Raw genomic sequence first — 20,059 nt, forward strand, 5'->3', positions numbered from 1 at the left:
GAACTCAAAGTGCTAGCAGCTAACGATGCCTTAGTGGCAACAGAGGCCGTTAAAGGCCGTAGTGAGAGCGACAAGGTGATGTGCCAACAGAGCTCTGTAGAGACAGCTAGGCCAGCTGTCAATTAATTGGCACAGTCACCATGCGTGTGCGTCGCTTGTAATGTTAACGAGGTTGTTAACGAAGCACAGAGTACTGCTGACCCGACAGATGTGAGCACCCATGTCGAGTCAGATCTGCGTGCCGAAGTGAAGTGCCAGCTGGACGATGCAGTTGAGGGCAGGTCGCAGGATTGCGAGCTGCGTAGCTCCAGGGAAGTCAGCTGCATTGTTCAGGGATCAGTGCAGCTGTCCGCCAGTCTAGGTAGCCAAGAGAGGGATGATTTAGTTATTAATGATTCGAACTGTGCGGGTGAGAAAGCGATAGAGACCGACAAGCTATGTGCCGATGCACAGGATGAGCTGGGCAATGCAGTAGAGGGCAGTTCGCAAGAGTGCGAGTTGCATAGCTCGAGTAAAGACTGCTGCATTGTTCCAGAGTCGCTTGAGCTGTCTGCCAGTCAAGGCAAGGAGAGAGTTGATTTAAATGAAAATCACTCAGACTGTGCGGGTAGGAGAGCGATCCAGGCCGACGAGATGTGTACCGGCCAGCTTGAGGCAAGAGAAGGTGGCATAAAAGGGAGTTAAAGGAAAAAGCGCCGTAGACAGAAGCGCGGGAAAGATCTGAATGCGGTGAATAATGTAGCGCAGTCAAAGACTGCAACAGACGCAAAAAGACAGGGCACGCGGAAAAGAAAGGTGCGGTCATTGTTGACAATGTTGGTGCATCAAGCACGTTCGAGCCACCGGTCAAAAAGAGACCGAAAAGCATGTTCTGCGCGAACGCGGACAAAGGGCACGGGGCAGTTATGTTCTGCGTCATTCCATCTATCTTTTCGGGGTGCAGCATGTAGTGCGAAGGAGCGCAAGGTGGAAAGATGAGACGAGGTGGTAGGGAGTCGTGATGCAGTCAGTCAAGTTCGTGATGAAAGCCTGACACCAGGACGCAAATTGGCAACAGACTGCAACGTCTTGAAGGAGCTGATAGTGTGTCAGCCCTTTTGTTGTTCCTAGATTGCCAGAGTAGCTTTCGAACCGCGACCACCTCGAGTACGGCTCAAAAGTATGAGTCAGTCATAAACGTTTGAAACGGGAGGCTAAGACAGCTTGCGTAGAAGTGAAACGTGTTGTTTTGTTTTCTTTTTCAGCATTTGAAAATTTTTTCGATTTAAGACTAAAGTTTCTTTCAATATGTAAGGTATGAGCTCTGTTTATGTTTTGGTTTGAGAAGCTCCAAGATTTGATAGCTGCGGTTTAGGTAAAACTTTGGTAACGTTTTGCGAGGTGTTAATTAAAGGGTAGATAGGCTTTCTTTTTTTTTGTGTGAATAACCTGAAGGTCAAGGTTATCGGTGAGAGGCCTATGGTAACGCGTGTGAGTATTAGTTAGCCTTCTTTATTTTTAGAAAAGTTTTCTAAGTTTCTAAGTTGAAGCGCGTAGGTTTTCATTAAGTGTGTAATTTGCACGGAAAAGCATTTTTAGTTCCATTTGTGCGTGTCCTGTGCGGACGGAAAGAAGCAGAATGTTTGTGACTGGGTTTCTCGTATGTGTTGAGGGCGGCCGCATTCTGACTTCTCTAGTAAGCGTGTGCGAAACTAGTCATTAGAAGACGCATTTGTTTAAGGGCTCTGCGGAGTGCATAAGTTATGCAAGTTTAGTTGTTCGTTTAATGTACGTGTCCTGTATGGTCTACAGAAAGAAACGAGAGTAAGCGTGATGAAATGTTTGTGTACGGCGCAAGTGCGCCTTCTGAAAATAGACCACAAAGCTAGCGCGATTGTGATTACGTACCTATGGAGTTGACCAGACTGTTCCGTGGCACCAGTACGTGCGATAAGTACGCCACTGTGATAGGGTAAGAACAGGCTGTTTGTGAAGTTAGGCTGATTAAGTTATGTTCGGGTATTGGTGGTTGAAAGCCTTCAGTTTAGTTCTGCGTAAACCTTTACTCTTGTGCAGCGCGACGTTCAGGTTTGGTTAAGTTCAAGGGGGAACGTGAACGCTCGCTTTGGCGGCACAAAATTTTGGGGTCAAAATTTAGGGTTCCCAGTTGAGCGGCTTGCATTGAAATTTTGATAGGAAGCCTGGTGGGTTAATAGCTGATTCCGGGCGTTTGCACGCTGAATGGTATTGTGTTGCCGGGATCGTCTCTTCTGTGCTCCCTTTTCATCTTTCTCGTCCGTTGATTTCGGGACCCTCGTCTGCATACTGTATGTACTAAACTGATGTTTCATTATGTATTCATCATTATCAACATATGAGCTGCTCTTTCTTGCGCGTTTCGTCACATGTTCTCTCCTTGACGTTAATTATTATGACAATGCAATATGCAAAACTTTTTGCAATAAGTTCGCGCTCGACTTTTAGTGAAGTGTTAGAATAGTACTATATTGAAAGGTGAAATTGCTCATCAGGTTTGAATAGTCTGCCAAAAGACGTCGTAATCGATAAATACGATCTCCGTGGCATTTGTTTTTCGGAATGGTCGACTGTTGGTGAGTTTTCTTTAGAAGGTAGGGCGTTTTAAGGCCGCCAACTCCCATGTATTTGCAAATCGTCTGTTAGGTTCGTTTGCAGTCACAAATGAAATCATAGGATGTGTGCGATCCCCACTTCAGCAGCGCGTGCTCAGGTCGATTTTATACCGAAACACTGCCAGGGCACACGTGCGCAAATGACAAAAAAGAATGCATCGATTAGAAACGTGCGTCAAAATAGGCAGGACCCCATTATCTAAAACACAACACCTATAAGACAGAGTGGAACCTTTGACAGCATTTTTTAAAATTTTCTTTCTCTCTCTTTGGGAACTAGACCTTGAGGTCAGCTATTACAATTTATGTATTCGAACGAAGGACAAAGGAAAGAGCGTACGTACAACAAAAAACCCATAGTACACAGCACACTTTCATCACAGTAAAATATATATATATATATATATATGGCTAGGTCGCTTGGCGGTGTTCTTACCCAATTTCAGATAAACAGGCATGAAACAAGCCATTGGCTCCACAATCTTGTTAGTAGAATATGATTCGCGCATATTTCACAACATGTGCTTCCTTTGTCATGTCACCCAGGGTTCACAATGCTTCAAACAATGGTAATATTGCAGATCGCCGCCATCAAAATGCAGCCGGTACGGCCTGATGTCGAACCAGTGACCTTGACTTCAGCAGTGGATACGTGCGTCACACGAGTCGATAATATTTTTCTCAAAAAGTATGGTGAAGAAATTCTGTTGGACCCACGTTCAAGTATCATCGCACTGAGCGCGTCTCTGGCTTGGACACGCCAGTTTGTGCTGCTGACAGGTGACAGCTGTGTCATTGCTAATTTCTGAAACCTCTCATGAAAAGTATTCCCGCGCTGGTCATAATTCATCCATGTCGAGAACCATTTTGTCGAGTCTGTCGGCCCTTTCACCATAATCGTGCGAGCCATGACCGAGGGGTGTCACGGAGTGAACAGCCGATCACAACAGCCCGTCCACCGGCTCGAAAGGGGGCAGCTCATCGGTGCCCATTGAAGAGGCCTTGGCCACTCAGCAGGCGCAGCTCCAGCTTGAAGTCCCAGGCTCGCCAGGAGGATAAAAAGGCCGATCACAACAATGCGTTATCCTTTATTCTATGCTAGTCTAATCCACCGCTCACGTCCGGCTCATCCCGTTGATAACGTGAGCGGACCGTCGCTCTAACCACTGACCAAACGCGAAAAGCAGGAAAAGGCATTATCATCGAAAAGGCATCGCTACATAATACCGGCCCAGGCCAATGGGTAAAACCACGTGGTGTGGATGGGGTGCAATTTGTTCTTTACAGTCTCATCTCACTGCGCGTTGAGTACTACATCATGCGTGCTTTTCGCGTCGCTCATACAATCCGATTACATAAGCATCGGTGACAACAGACAATGGATAGAAGCATCGACAACGTTCGAGAAATTTCCGATACATGAAGGCCCGGTGAAAAGCGGTCACAGGTGAAAGAAACAAGTACACGTGTCAACACAACTCCATTCCACTGCGTTGTGTCGACGACTGAACAGAAGTTTCACGGAGTCATTTTAGCGCACCATGGGCGAGGCCTCCTCCCTTCTTCGGCCACACAGGCAGCTCTCGTGCTTGGCTGGCACGTGCTTTCGCCGTGGCTGCTATGCACATGCTAGCCCAACAAAAGCAGGAAACAACAGCGTGTCTCGCGGCCTTGGCTATGCCTCTGGGAGTGGTTCCTCTAACTATTCAGGATGATTGACAGGCATTGTGGGGGAGTCCAGGGGTACAATCTTATAACGGTTCCAAATGCGAACCGGGGCGGCTATTCTGGACATTCCGCCATTTTCTTCGAAGCATGACGTTGACGCGACGCGTTCAAAATGACGCTGATAGCCCCATTTTGCTTTCGTAACATGACGCAAACTTGACGTTTTGCCTAAGAAACTGAAATGAAGGCATCTAATCTAACGTTCTTGATAAAGCAAAGCAGTTTTCCTCCCCAGTAAAAATAAAGCAGTTAGCTCAAAGCGTACAATTATTCCATCGAAAACGCTTCTCGCTTCCGTCGTCTGCTGTGTACAAGCCGTCGTCTGCTTCATTAGCTAGGATGCGTGTACCCGGTAAACGGAATGAGTCATTGTACATTGGTGTTAACGCGCTTGTTTTCTACCTCGAGGCAACGTACGCGACCGACCAGTGGTGATGAGCACACATTCTAGGCCGCTTTATCGCTATCTCGCGAAATGCAAGTGACTCAGACCAACTCGGCTAGCTGAGAAATGGCCATATATCACCAATAGCGTGGGGTGCGCCAGAGATATCCGCTAGCGCGACGCAAACGCCAGCGCTGCCTTCTCTTGTTCATTTCACTGGTCACTCGCACCGCTGGAAGAAACTTCAAGGCGCCGCCTTGCGTGCATTCCTTCTTATAAATTAAAAAGACGCCGTTGTCTAACTTTTGATTGTGCGAAAAGGCATCAATCTTGATTACAATACAAACACAGCAGTGGAAAGTGGACAAAGTTGCGCAAAGTCTGTTATGTTCAACAAATATTATTTCGTATAAATGCGTTATCTTAAAAAATGATGGCCCAAAACACAAATGCCAACACCACCTGAGAGCGATGCAAATACTATGAGCACGCGTTATGAACAAGATTTGCATGGTGCCAAACGACGGGGAAAATGTGGCGATATGCATTCCTCTCTCCCGCCATTGCATATGGCTGCTCATTACCATAATTCGCGCGGCTCGTCGCACCACAAATTATGGTGGAAAATCTCTGCAATGGCAGCTAAGCGCAACATCACGCAACGTCAAATTGACGTTTACGAAACGGCCCTTCCTGTGACACTGCCCACAGCACATTCCTTCAGCCAATCAGCAAGCTGGCATGGCGCATATCTTGGATCCCCACCACATATTCGCGAAATTGCAGATGCATTGCACTGGCTTCTGTACGCTACCGCTCACTTTGTTTTTAAGCGCTAACGTCGCAATATAGCTGCCAAGGACTGAAAAAATTTATTAGTCGATAAAATTTGTAGCTCCACATGAATTTCGTTATCTTGATAAAAACCCAAAATTGCATTTTGCAGAACTTCCATTTCCCGGCCAAAATTTCAAGGCACGTGAGCTCTTGACAGCCAATCAGAGAGTCAACATGGCGGATAATGGCGGCCGTGCAGCCGCCATGCGTGTCGAGAATAGAACCCCGGTTCGCTTCACCACTTACGTCACTAAATAGGCCACTCCTAAGCTGGAGGTGGAAGACACGACCAATAAACGAGAGGGTGCCACCTCTGAAGTGTACGTTATCATATGACGAGTTAAGAATTGCTGAATGTTTCTTCTTGCTCAATAAATATAAACCATTGTTTAAATATTGTCCTGAAAGTTTCCAATTATCGTCGCGTGTTGACATTCTTTTATTGAACTTTAGGCAATATAATATTACCATTTGTTTAATTGTTCGTCGCCAGGTAGTAATCCACGCGTTAAAAATTGTTACCACTCGAATCAAAGGAAATAGCCCCATCGCCATCAGTTGTGCGGAAATCTTGAAAGTAGGTTCTTTATTCTATGATGCCGTCGCACAGGGACATTTTCCTCGGGCCGCACGTCTCGCACCGGCAAAGGGCAATGGCTGCTCGTCTCCTCTAGTTCGTTGCACAGCCATCGGATGGCTCCCTTTCACAGACGATAATGATGCCGAAACTCCTCATCTGTCAGCTCTGATAACGCGTCTAGCACCTCCAGTCGGTGACGGGTCCGGGAGAGCAACCCGAGGCAAAGAATGAGGGGGCGCCGCTATGTTTTCATGTGTATGAAATCGCACCTCAGAGATTATCAACGCACGCGAGTGCGCACCACCTGCGAGTCTCCGAGGTGGCGCGGCCATGGTCGCAAGCAAACAGCCAAGCCACAGCAATGGAACCCAAAGCGGACTACCTCTTGGCCGATTCCACTCATGGCCGACGACGGGTTCGCTTTGAAAATTATTGACAGGTGCGTGACGTGTTAAATATTTGCGGTACCGCAGCGCTGTCTCTTACGGCCGCTGACGCAACCACAATTTTGACCAATCATGTGAGGGCAAGGGAACCGTTTCCCTTTCGGAACCATTATAAGATTTTGCCCCAGGAGTCCTTCGGCGGAAAAGCCTAAAGCGTTCATTCCTGAGGTAAAATGTTTTCGCCCCCCACATTCGGAGAAACTGTGAACTTCCCGGTCCAGCACTTTTGTTACAGTCGTGTAGATGGCGCTAGGTGAAAATTTTGCATGTAAGTGTAAAAATAGTATAAATTTCTCAGTTTGTCACTGTGATTATAGCATATTACAATAACAAATGACCATAGCTGCTAATGTTTGAGATACGAGTCCTTAGATTGTGGTATGGTTTAAAGATTGCGTCGACTTTATTGATGTTACCAGTGGAAAGAGATAGTAAAATTCCCGCGTCCCGTGCAGCGTTTCTTTTTGCTTTATTGGAAAAGTATGCGTTGAGATTTTGAGTTCAGGCTTCTAATTGTCTCATCCAAAACGGCAGCTTCGTACCTTTAGTAGCTTCCCGCAAAAATGGGCAAAAGTAGGACCAGAATTCTAAATATTGCTTAATTTCGGTCGCATTATTAGGAAAACTAATAAAGGTACATAAATGAAATTTTGCATCCTAAATGGAAATTCCAATTTATCCAAAATTTAGCTTCCTTGAGGGTGTAGTTGCCGGGCTGTTTACAACAGAAGTTGCGATATTTGGCAATCTTCAAAAGCAAATTATCCCAAAAGTAAAAATTCAACATTATTTTGCTGCGTCTAGGAAATAGATAAATACGTTCTAAAGCTACAGAGCAAGCCGCAATGCAGTAAATGCGGTAGTTTCTTCTAAATATGGTCACAACTGAGACACAGTTCGCGAAAACCATGTATCTCATGCTTGTTCTTGAACATTTATTTCTAAATCACGATAATCAATTTATTTATATTATACATAGTTGGGATATACAAGAATTAAGCTTTTTTATGGTATGTATGACAACTTTATATGCTAAGTTGAAGAGCTGCCACGGTTGCTCCAAAAGAACTGAAAATGGCGGGCTCGTGCCTCCGGAGTGGGACCGCCACCTTAAAGAGGCTAAACTTTGTTGTGAACCAATGTAAACATCTTTTCTCTTTTAAATGTGATCACATTTTTATTCTGTTAAAGCGGTTGTACGGTGTATATTTGTTGTTTAGGCTTCTTCCAATAATTTTGGCTTTGCAAATCCTGGGCTTCATATTTGATTTATATGTATTGTATTTTATGATAGTAAAAATACATTATTTCTGACTCATTTTGTGGGCAATCAAGGAAGCTTGCTTCTCCTCGAAGCGCATTACATCTATACAACACACATAGATACGCATAGACTATAGATCTGGCACACTAATACGAATACACTATGACACTAATAAAAAGAATACTCTAGTAAACATGTAAACAGATACGCAACTTGTAAACAGAAACTAGTAAACAGATACGCCCAGAATAGAACTAAAAGGAATTTTATCAGTTGTATCGTTTCATAATGCAATAGAAAAAAACTGACAGAAGTTTTATCAGTTTATCCTATCAGACTTTTTGCTAGGGTACAGTATATCCCCTATTGTAATGCGTGGTACTATCAGATACAAAGCCACATTCATGGCATTCACAACCATTCGCAACAGCCTACTATCAGAGTTGGCCGATACAGCACAGGGAACCTGACAACGTCATCGACATTGTAAGGTGGTGCAGAACAAGTTCTCGCGTAGCATGACTCTTTGATTAGTAGCATGACTCTTTAAGTTTGATTATGGAAGTTCATTCAAAAGATACAATATTTTACATAGTAAGCTAGCAGCGACAAGTAGCATTGCATGTTTTTGGCCTTCTGGAGAATTGCATGCATCACAGATTGAGCTAGCAAAGTGTTCAGTCTAAATATGGGCCATTCCATTTGTCATTGCTGCAAGGTCGTTTGATAAATGTAAAACATCAAAGGCACAATGGAGGATGACATGTTTCTGGATGATGACATGTTTTGGTCCATACCCAGTGATGAAGTGGTATATGAAAGTGATGATGATAGACAATAAGTGTATATAAATTTTTATTCTGTGAAAGTTCCCTGATTTCACCTTTTTCTAATTGCAAGAATCAGAGGCATACTACATCTTTCCTGCTAAAATATTGGGTGATCATTAGATTTCTGCTCTATTCAGAAGCTCTAATGTAATTTCTATATTAGTTTTCTACTTTGAACTCATAAAGTACGGGTGCACATTTGGTTCGGGGGCACATTAAAATCACGCAAATTTTGCCAGGTGAATCAGCAGTGTGTTTCAGCATTTTTCCTGCCTTTTCTTTAGTTTTACCCGCCACATAATTCCACCAATTTCATTGATCTCGTAAGAGCCAAATTAACAGACATCGACTGTATAAAAAATCTACTATTTCTCTTTTGTCCATAAAAATGAGCAGTAATGTGAATTGTTATGTACCTTGTCTTCTGCGACAACAGCTGGTGAGAGCTCTGAAATGGATCTGCAATGGTAAGGTACAGAGCCAGGCTAGGACACTGCTCTTGTAGATGTAGGGGCAGCTTGAATGAAGCATTTAATCTGTGGTTAATTTATTCCACTGTTGACTTGAACTCTATTGACTATGTAATAAGCATATTACATATTTTTCCTGTTACCTAGTGAGTGTGTTTGAGGGAATGACTCATGCAGCAACAATGCACAAGCTAGATATGTAAGCACATGGTGTTGGTGATGGGCACGTTTCACTCTTGCTTGTGTGAAATGATCTGTTACACATAGGTGGGTTATGGACTCGGTCTGCAAGCTGATAGCCATAACTGCCTAATGGTGAGCTGCGTTATCTAGTGGCATCTATCTGGTCAACTCTACTGGCTGACAGACGATGACCAGGGTTTAAATGGCATACAGTCAATGACTAATTTTTTAGACATGCAATTTGGGCGCCTTCGCGTCGCCGCGACATATCCCATAGAACCAAGGTAAAAGAACGTCTGAGATTTCGAATGCAAAAAACTTTTGCCGCCTGATTTTGTGCACTTTTTGCCGTGACTGTGGGGTTGAAACAGCGCTAATCGAAGCCACTACCGCCGCTATTTTAATTATCTCGCAAGCCCGATTTGCTGGCAGCCGTAACCATCACCACAACTAAGCTAGGCCTAGCTGCTTTGATGTTTGCTACCAAGCTTCCTGCTGTTCACTGCCATGTTTTTCATTGAAATAATTTACCGCTGTCAGCAAGGGCGCCAACTCCGCCTTTGTAAAACTCGCCGATGGCTTCGACTTGCGGAAGGCATGGTGCGATGCCTATGCCAGTTTTCAAAAGTCAGCTTTTGCTGCAAATTATGCAATGTATTGCGGTGAAGCATACCAAGAGTATAAAGGGGCAACTGTCACGGGACCCAGTATGTATTCCTTAATTATTCATGCGTGCACCTGCCATCTCCTGCCACAGTAAGAGCACCAATTCGCCTGGTAATTTGAGCTCTTGGGGGCAGTAAAAGGCATGCATTCATTTTTTCGGACTGCCCGAAAAATCTGATGTTGACTGTATTGTAACGGGTACTGTTACGATCGGCCTGCAGGGGTACTGCTCTGCAAAGCTATCTCAGCCTGCTGCAGGTGCTTTGATCGACCCGCTGTGGTGGTGCCCTTCAGAGAACCGACGAGGACGACAGCGCTAACTGACCATGAACTTCCTTCGGAGAATTGGAGACCACGGCAGCGTTAACCCACCATGCGCCTTGTTCGGAGAATCGGTGACAGCAGCAGGGCTGGCCACGTTTGGCGGCCTGTGTATTGTTGGTTGATTTGCCGTGGCTTCGTGGTCTCTTTGCAGCAAGAAGAGCTTCTCTAACAAAAGGGTGCTTTGCGGTACGTTTTTCCTTGGGCCCCAGGATTCGTCACAGTCTGCTGACACTCGTGGTGACTACCGGAGAAAGCCAGCTCTGGAATTAAGAGGCGCCGGCTCGGGCAAGCGTGACCACCTGGCTACGAGGACCAGCTCAACTTGGGTTCTGGGAAACCAAAGTGCGTATGTGAGTGTGTGAGCCCTCGCCCTCAAAAGGCAGGTCCGACTACACCCCAACGACTGTGGACAATCCAATTGGACTAAGGTTGGACAGGAGTTTTCCCTTCCCTAGGGATCTAGGGAGGACAGAGGCTTTTTAAGCAGCAGTTTGTCGGCTGCTAGAGTGTGCTCGTGAGTGGTGTGATCGTGCTCGCGAGAAGTGTGCTCGTGCTCGACAAGCAGTGTGCTTGGAGCTGTGTGCTGTATGCTTCGTCTTGCGTGCTCCATTTGGGAGTCACACTAGACTGTCGAATGTGTCTCTTGTTCTAATGTAAATATGTAAATAAATCCCTGTACCCCTAGTTCCCAACGAAGAGCCCAGGTCCTCCCTACAACCCTGAACACAACTCTTACAGTACACGAGGCACGTTCACGTTCAGTTCGTGACTCAGGTGCACCATCACTAGCACAGCATAGTTTCAATACAAGCTGGTCTACCTCTACACGATGTCCGTTTCTACCTTATCCACAATAAAAATGCAAAAGAAGTGCTTTGATGCACCATAGTCAGGTGATAGAGGCTTATAAGGTTAATGTAGTTATTGGTATATTGAAGGCCATAGCACATCGGCTATGGTGTTGGGCTGCTGAGCACGAGGTCGCGGGATCGAATCCCGGCCACGGCGGCCGCATTTCGATGGGGGCGAAATGCGAAAACACCCGTGTACTTAGATTTAGGTGCACGTTAAAGAACCCCAGGTGGTCGAAATTTCCGGAGTCCTCCACTACGGCGTGCCTCATAATCAGAAAGTGGTTTTGGCACGTAAAACCCCATAATTAATAGCACATCGTGAGGGATTTGCAACATTGGTACATAAAAAAGTAAATCACTTTTGTGCGCTTGACACTTTATGACAAGATGTTTCTGTTGGTACGCAGTACCTCGTGCAGTAACCAAAGGGTTGGCATGTGCTGCATGCTGGTGTGTAGAGATGGGAATGGAGGGTGGGGTAGGGACAAACTAATTAAATCATAATTCTGTGTGTTGAGAGATTATTATGCATTCCTCAGTCCAAAGGAAGGACTTTTGGGATAAAGAATAGAAACACCAAACTATAAACATTGCAGGCATGAAGCTGTTATTGCCGTGGTGTTGCTTTAGTTATCCTTGTCCAGTTCTCATGGCTACACTACTTAATTGTGAACATTCTGTTGATGGTACTGGTGACCAAATTTCCATTTGGAGGAAAATTTCTGGTGGAATCTTAAACACATTCATGCTCAACATGGTAACCAATGAGTCTTTACACTGTTACATTATAAAGACCATTTTAGTTTAACATACAGTTTCTATTCTACAAGATAGCAGAAATCACCAATATTTTGCTGTTTTAGCAGGGGGCATTATTTTCAATTAATTCCACCCTTCATCATTGGCTCACATGCTGCAGCACCTTGTTAGTACCAAATCACCCACTCACTGCAATATACAATGATAAAGGAACTGAAAAGAAATGAAACTGTTATAAATTATGACCCCTACTCTTCCTCAGTTTGTTCCACTTGGCAGAAATAACCCATTTTCAAAAAATGAAGCTTACTGAAAATTTGCTCTAAACATCTTGATCTCATAACTTAAAGCCTGTCACTGGTATTAATATGCCACTTGTCTATAACACACCATAACTGGACACTAATACACATTAATCAATGTTTAGCTCATTTTACTGTGATGTAGTGCTTGAGAAAGCAGCCCAACTGCTGTGCACATTCAAACCAGCAAAACTGAAGACCTTCATGTTCAACCTTTGATAAGGTGAAATTATTGAGTCCCTTGAACTTTCCTTTAAAAAGGCTACTCACAACTTGCATTTGTTGCTATTGCTACACACAGTTCCACTTGGACAGAAAACTTCTGGAAAAAGAAAAGAAGACAAACTATAGCTGAAATAAAACTGACTTACATGCAAATCAGGTGAATAGAGTCAAATCTGTTCCACTTCCGCTTCCTATTAACAGCCTGAAGTCCCTGCTGTCTCAAGGTCCTAAAGTTGAACGAGAGTACAAAACAGCATGGAACAATCATGTAAACATAATTCCTACGGTCTTATCTAGAATCTATGCATTAGCCTAATGTGTATTTTTAGCATAGTCACAACCACTCAATCAAAACATGTGGCAAGCCAAGTGTGCTGTCAGATTTCAGAGGCCATACATTACAAATGTTTGCTTGTGCGATAGATGGTGCCAAACTCTTCGGGTCGTGTGAATAGCGATTTACCAGAGCGGTGCATGTTTACATTTGCAGTTTATACAACCACCGCTTGTCGTTCAGTTCAAATATAGAGGAAACGATTCAGCACTGACATGAAATATTGATGAAATGCTGCAAAACATACAGATTTTCGCATATGAGCAGCATTTCATCTCACTGAGATGAGCTGATATGAGCAGCTGGACTTTGCAAGTGGCTCTCACTGGTGATTTTATTATAGCAGGTTCTCACTTTTTGTGCTGCATTGCTACTTCCTGCTTCTTGAATGTGCACCGTAGGAAGTGAAGAGTGGTTCATTTTATATCACTATAGCCAGAACTTAACTAACCTGATTGAATATGGCAGTGCACTTCAACACAAGGACGCAACACAGAGTGAACAAACATGAGTGCTGTACTATAACTGTTGTTTCAAGTGCTCTCGCCTGAATGTGTGCATTGAACTTCACTTCAAGTGTGCTACCTTCAAGCATACGGAGGAAAGCTAGGGCATCTAGCACATGACTGTAGAGCTTCCAAGGCGTTACTTGTGCTTATGCTACGGTAGTGGAGTTGCCAGTACTCTTGCCTCGAAGCCAGTGCGTCCTCAACTCATTAAACGCCCATTGTACTAGAACTAGTACACTTAGTTTTGCATCCCTAACTCTTGAACAGCCGAATGTTTCCTTTTGGCTATTTCCATTTCTTGTACCCAGACACCGCACGCACACACACTAACAGAGGGTAGAATGTACTGTTTCATCCATATCTAAAGGTATTGCACCCAATCCAGCAAACCTGCGGACTCACAACTAATTGGGATGTGTACTGGCTTTTTATTTAATTCTGTTTGCCTGCTTTATATATCTGTGTTGTGCTTTTTACGGTGTTTAGTACACATGTTGAGCATGTTAGAAACAAACTGTCGAACCTACGACTTCATTCCAAAGAATGGTACAAGCATTAAAAATTTGGTGTACATGATATAGTACACTGGGTGGTAGCAGTTAATTGGCCGTTTCACGAAAGCTTCTATTCAAGCATGTGCATTGGATGTGCATAATTTTTTAAACCTCATTTTTAACAGTTACGAATTGGAGCCTTTTCTTTGTTCTGTTTCAGCATGGACGCAAAGATTTTCTTTGGAAAGAAGCCTTGCACGATGCTCTGGATGCAGTTGAGAGTGCAGAAACATAGAAGACGTTGATATCATGATTGTGCCGCCAGAACTAGCTGAAGATACGGATAAGGAGGAAGGTGACGATGAGAGCACCAATGCTTTTGCAGTGAACGACATCTGCGGTTAATGTAGGTTAGCAAAGTCTGCAACAACTTTCTATCAAAATGGTTTCATTGCAATAGCACTATTGAGGACACCTTCGCCACACTCGCAATGTCGGCATTGCCCTTGCCGTGCTTGCTGGTTGTCAATATATGCGTTTGGACGCTGATGGTAGATAGTCACGGTCACTACTCTCCAAAAAGCTAAAAAGCAGCTTCAATGCCGATTTTGTCGTACCCAAGCATCATGGAGATGTAGAAGTGTACGGCTACTTTCTGCCTTGAAAAAAGGTGCTTAAAAAATGTAATACACAGAGATGGAAGCCCAATGACAAGTGCCTTGGCCACTGAAACTCCATGTGCCCAGTGTACTAGATCTAGAACACCATTATAACTTGAGAACCAATAAATATTTCTCAGTCATTCTTTGAAGACATGATATTTCTGCTACTCTTTCACTATTTACAAAATTTAATGAAAATTGCCCTGGCAGTTTTATCGTGGGTCATAATGGGTTAAAGGTACGTCATATATCCATTGAAATGCGCTTTGAACTGCAGTGAATGTTAAAGGGGGCATGACACGGTCACCCAAACATTTTGCGGTTTTCCACAAGAAATTCTAGTAGAGGGTCTATTTTTGGCTATACATGTGTAATAAGTGGGCAGTAAAAACACATTACTGGCCAAAATATGAGCAAGAACTCACTGGCTCTAAGCCCCGACCTCCAGCGCCCACTGCCATTTTGCAACATCATGTGTGGCATCATCAGCTGCATGCAAACGAGCCATCGTCTGCTACAAAATCAACCACCGCACCACGTGAAGGCAGGGCATAGCTGCCATTTGTTGCCATATTCGCTCCAGATATTATGTGCCATGGCTTCTACAACGCTAACTTCATGATCAAGCAAGCAACGAATCTGAGCAGCAGAAGCAGCGATCGTGCTATGGATCTTGATTTCGACTTCATCGCCTCCAGGTCAGTGACGAAACATGGCCTCAGAGATATGCGCGCGCCAGCCAAGGGCAAAGCCGGCGCATGCACATCTTGGAGGCCACAGACAGAGACAGCCTAGTATACATGGTCAACATAAGATGGTGAAATTAGTGCTGCGCAAAATGCTGCTGGTGCCTTTCCGCACTGTTTTTTCAAGCATGCAGCACTGCTTAGCCAGCCATTCACAGAAGATGAAGTCTGGTGCTACTTTGCACAATGCAAATTGTTACGCGCATAGATTGTTCGCTGGTGTGCATTTCTCTCGGATCCATACTGAACAAACTATGATTTTGTTAAGCTGCTGCGCATTCCCACCAGTTTTCTTTTTTTTTCCTCTGTAGTTGCACGTGGCATATGTAAACAAATGCGGGCGCAGATGTGTCCATGGAGCAAGAATTTTGCACAATGTACGGTTTGGCTGAACGATTACTTGAACGTTACAGGACACGATTACAGGACATGTCAGCCTCTCTTGCACGAAAGGTCTCCGCTTTTTATCCTGTCATCTCCATTAGGTGCCCAGACTAGGGAATCTGATGACTGTATCATGGCCAATCACAATCGTTACATCGGTCGCAATATCCCGCTGAGGATTTCACACCGTTCCACCGAACTTTGCCTCCGATGGTATGGAATATGTGACCGTATGGCAACCTGGAAATCCAAGGTGGGCGCCGTTCTTCGGTAGCATTTGACGTTGGCCTTTTTCATCATTAGTTCAGGCTGTCAGGTACAGGTAGAAGGGCCTTTTCTAGACCCATCAACAATCAGTGCCAACGCTGCGTTGACTTCTGGATAGGTGCTGATGGATGGGTAGGGTTGCCTTGAGGCAAACATATAATTAATGCCCTTGGCCATGTTGAGACGTAACAAAATGCTTCGAAAGCTTGGCATTCTATGATTTAACCAACACAAGCATCAACCTATACACTTTTTTCCCGCCAATTTTCATCACGCAGCCTTAGCACCTTGCAAGAGGTGAGAGCTGAAAACACCGAAGCAGACACACACAGATGCAGCCAAAGCACAGCAATCAGAAGCTACCGCCTGCTTATCACTTGACACTCCCTTGTAATCTTTTTCTTCCGCCATGTTCTTTTCTTTCTGCATAGCTTTTCCCAGCTTTTGATGTGGATTTGGTGTGCGGTGCTTTGGTGTTACTTGTGTGTGTATCGTGACAGGCAGGTAGCTTTTTTTTTTTAAACCCTTTCAAGCAAATACATATTTTCTTCAGCGAAGTCGTTTGAGCTCTGCCTACAGTGATCGCTCTGCATGCTTATTCATTGCTTTCTGGACACTGTAATGTACAGGAAATAAAATGTTTTCTTGTATAAATTTAAGACTACAGCAGTTTTCTTAAATATTTGTAATTTTTCATCATTGTGCATATGCTATATATATTACGCTTGTGTCATGGACTCTAACTTTCTTTTTTTTTTATGCGTTGTCAAGAAATATTTTGTAATGCCAGAACTATTTCATCGCTAAATTGCTATTTTTCATTCGTAAAGGAAAAAATGACGAAGCAATTCTGCTATACTCATGAGCTTTTTAATGTTTACAAGATCAGTACTCTATTCCATGCATTTAGCTCTTTTATTATCATGCCTATAGAAATCGATCAATTTGATCAACAGTTCTTCTACACATTGTTATACATCTCTTGGAATTCTTCCACTAGCAAAATCATGCAGCCTCTGAAATGATGACTGACCTTTAGCTATTTGACAGATTTGACTATTTTTGGCACATTGGGGAGTCTGGAAAGATATAACTTTGAGTGGAGGCATTGTCGAGGTTAGACTCCAGTGCTGCCAGCCCTTTTTAAATAAAAAGATTAAAAATTTGTGCTTCAGTCAATTCGGCATGATAATTTTTAAATGCCAGTGGCAGCGAAGACACAGAAGCTTTTCCCGGGTTGTAATTTTTCTGATCAGACATATAGGATGTTATAGCGATGTCTCAAACAACACTAGATGCTCATGAGTGCGTCTTATCTGATAATTTTATTCAACTAATATCAAGTGCAACTTTATTTTACTCCCCATGGGTTGCTTTTATCCATCAGTGCTTCGACAGTGTATGCACAATTTATTACGAGCAATCCTTCCTGTCGTGTAGGGTTTTCACTCATACAAGAGCATGCAGTCGATTACAGAGTAACCTTTGACCAAAACTTGACTAGCTCTCTAAGCTCTTACATTTTGAGCAATGCCTGTTCAAGTGCCCTTATTCATTACTGTGCAATATTGTGCAACATTCCACATTACTGTACAGCACTATAGAGGAACTGAACAATGCATGTGGAGGCTCCAGTGCCAGCTTAATGCACACTAGACCCCCTTGCTTGCCTAGAAAAAACAATCAAACAATCGAACGAAATATTCAAGTATGAGGATTATTCTGCATGCTGCCTGACCTGACAACCACTGCTTAGCAAGCCTAAAGAATGCAGTAATACAGGAAACATGTGCCTGCTGCAATGAGAAAAAACAAATGCTCTCTGTACAATTTGAACATATCTATTTTCACATTTGCAAAGCTACTGCATTCCCACATAGCATGGACATCAGTATGGCTAGTATCGACGTCAATAAATCTCTGTAAATATTTTGTTGCATGGTCTTACAAAAGTTTGGATCTAGGAGCCAGGTGCATACTTTATATGTTTAATATCTTTTTACTCTCAGTACTTATATAAAAAGTAGCACATTATTACTTTTACCTCATTCCTTGAGACGCTTCTTTAAAGTTTCACATAAGAACTCTCAAAAATTGTCTGCACAATTATTACTACTATATATCCATTCAAAACAAGAGTGATTAGGCTATAATTTTATGTATCGCACTATATGTTCACACTACTAAACAAAATGCTAAGGCATAAAAGCACCAAAAATGAGCACATTTTTCGTGGTAATAAAAGAGCTAAACACCTCCATAGACTTCATCTTCTACAGCTTGGATATGCCCAGTATGAATCGGGATGATGATGATGATGATGACGACGATGACGATGATGAGCAGCAGGAGCAGCAGTGCCGCTGCCTATGTTCACTGCAGGGCGAAGGCCACTCCCTGCGATCTCGCCCGTGAATTTCCTAACCTTAATGGTCCAACGGTTATCTAACTGGCGCATTACATGACCTGCCTAAGGCCGCTCGATCTTGTACGCGTTCGAAAAGCCGACGTTCGATTTCGCCTCGCGCGATTGTCCAGGCAGCGCCAATATCGCGGCCTAGGCCAATCTAATCCAATTGCGTGAGGCGAAATCGAACGTCGGCTTTTCGAACGTGTACAAGATAGCGGCACAGCTCCATTTTTTTTCTCTTGATGTCAATTAGAATATTGTTTATACAGGGTATCTACCAAGTTTACATTTCCAAATTCCATGAGTTTTCCAGGTTTTCCCTGAGCATTTTTGCAAAATTCCCTGAATGATCCAGAACTTTGTTTGATGGCAAGACAGGCTGACACCATGTTGCTCGATGCTGTCACTCTCTAGTAAGCATGTTGAAAAAGAATGTCTTAATCCAGTTTGAATACTAAGGAGTAATATCTATTTTATTTAAAAAGAAAACAGAGGGCACAGCGAAAAAAATTGTAAAACCCATTCCAAATTGATTCAAACCTTTTCAAATACAAATGAAAAGGAGATGCATACATAAGTAAATATTTTTGAATATGAGCCATTTCTATCAACTGATAGCAAGCTCATCGGTATGAGGCCTGAACGTTGTTACAACTAAGATTCTCTCTCAGCAGCTGGAAAGTCAACCTAGAAAGTCAACCTCAACTGTCCTGACATACTCTCAGCCCGTACACAACATTTCAGTGTTGGGTTTCACTGCTTTACAGAGTTTAGTTTGGTCTGAATGAGGGACACCTGCATCTCGGCATCAGCCAACACTTTGTTTTTTGAGCTCAAGCTCCTTCAAAGAGGAGGCGGCACGCTTCCTTTCCCGTTAATTCCTCAGTGCGTCGGTCCTTTCTGTTCTCATCCTCCTTCTGCCACGCATTTACGCCATGGATCATTTGAAGCATCCTCTTGGTCAGTTCTACAGTCAACGTCCGATTTTTCGGACTCCCTCGGGGCCGCAAATACATCCGAAAAATCGGGCAGTCCGAAAAAAATGAATGCATGTCTTTAACTGCCCTTAATGGCTAAAATTGCCACAGGCACGTCCGAAAAAGCTCTTAAGGCCTGCCAGTACACTTATTGGGCATATCGGTGCTCGTACTGTGACAGGAGACGGAGGTGCACGCGTGTATAATTAAGGAATACATACTGTGTCCCGTGACATTTGCCCCTTCCCACGCTTGTTATGCTTCACCGCCTAACAATTTTGTACTGAGGCGAAGCTAACTTTCGGAGACTGGCATTATGCAACGCACTGCGCTCTGCGAGCTTCGAAGCCAATCGCGAGAATTACAAAGGCGGAGTCGGTGCCATTGCTGACAGCGGCGAATTCTTTCAATGAAAAACACGGCACCGCACGGCAAGAAGCTGAATAGCGAACGTAGAAGCAGCTAGGCCTAACGTTGCCGCGGTAGTGGCTACGGCTGCCGGCGGATCTGCGTGCGAGAGTGCCGGTTCGAGGCGGCGAGATAATCAAAATGGCGGCAGTGGTGGCTTTGATTAATGCCATTTCAGACCTGCAGTCAGGGCAATCTACATTGACTATATGGAGTACGTGGTGGTGCCGCAAAGCCGTGCGAATTATCGGGCATGTCCGAAAAATCGGGCGTCTGGAAAATCGGTCGTTAACTACTCTGGCAATACGTCGTGCCGATGACACGGCGTCAAAAACGATTCGCTGCGATTCCTCTGTTACTGAAGCCAGCATTAACACGACTTTCG

The 20,059-nt window shown here is 44.0% G+C and overlaps 1 protein-coding gene across 1 annotated transcript in view; it reads right to left on the bottom strand.

Annotated features, from left to right (window-relative positions):
* The window catches only part of LOC126544140 (uncharacterized), a 159,493-nt gene that overhangs the window by 30,669 nt on the left and 108,765 nt on the right, over positions 1 to 20,059 (bottom strand). Inside the window, exon 9 of the mRNA XM_055062015.1 lies at positions 12,630 to 12,710. Coding sequence (XP_054917990.1) covers positions 12,630 to 12,710 — 81 coding nt within the window. The remainder of the gene's footprint in view (positions 1 to 12,629; positions 12,711 to 20,059) is intronic.

The sequence above is a fragment of the Dermacentor andersoni genome, chromosome 1, assembly GCF_023375885.2.
Source record: "Dermacentor andersoni chromosome 1, qqDerAnde1_hic_scaffold, whole genome shotgun sequence".
In the NCBI taxonomy this organism is placed as follows: Eukaryota; Metazoa; Arthropoda; class Arachnida; order Ixodida; family Ixodidae; genus Dermacentor; species Dermacentor andersoni.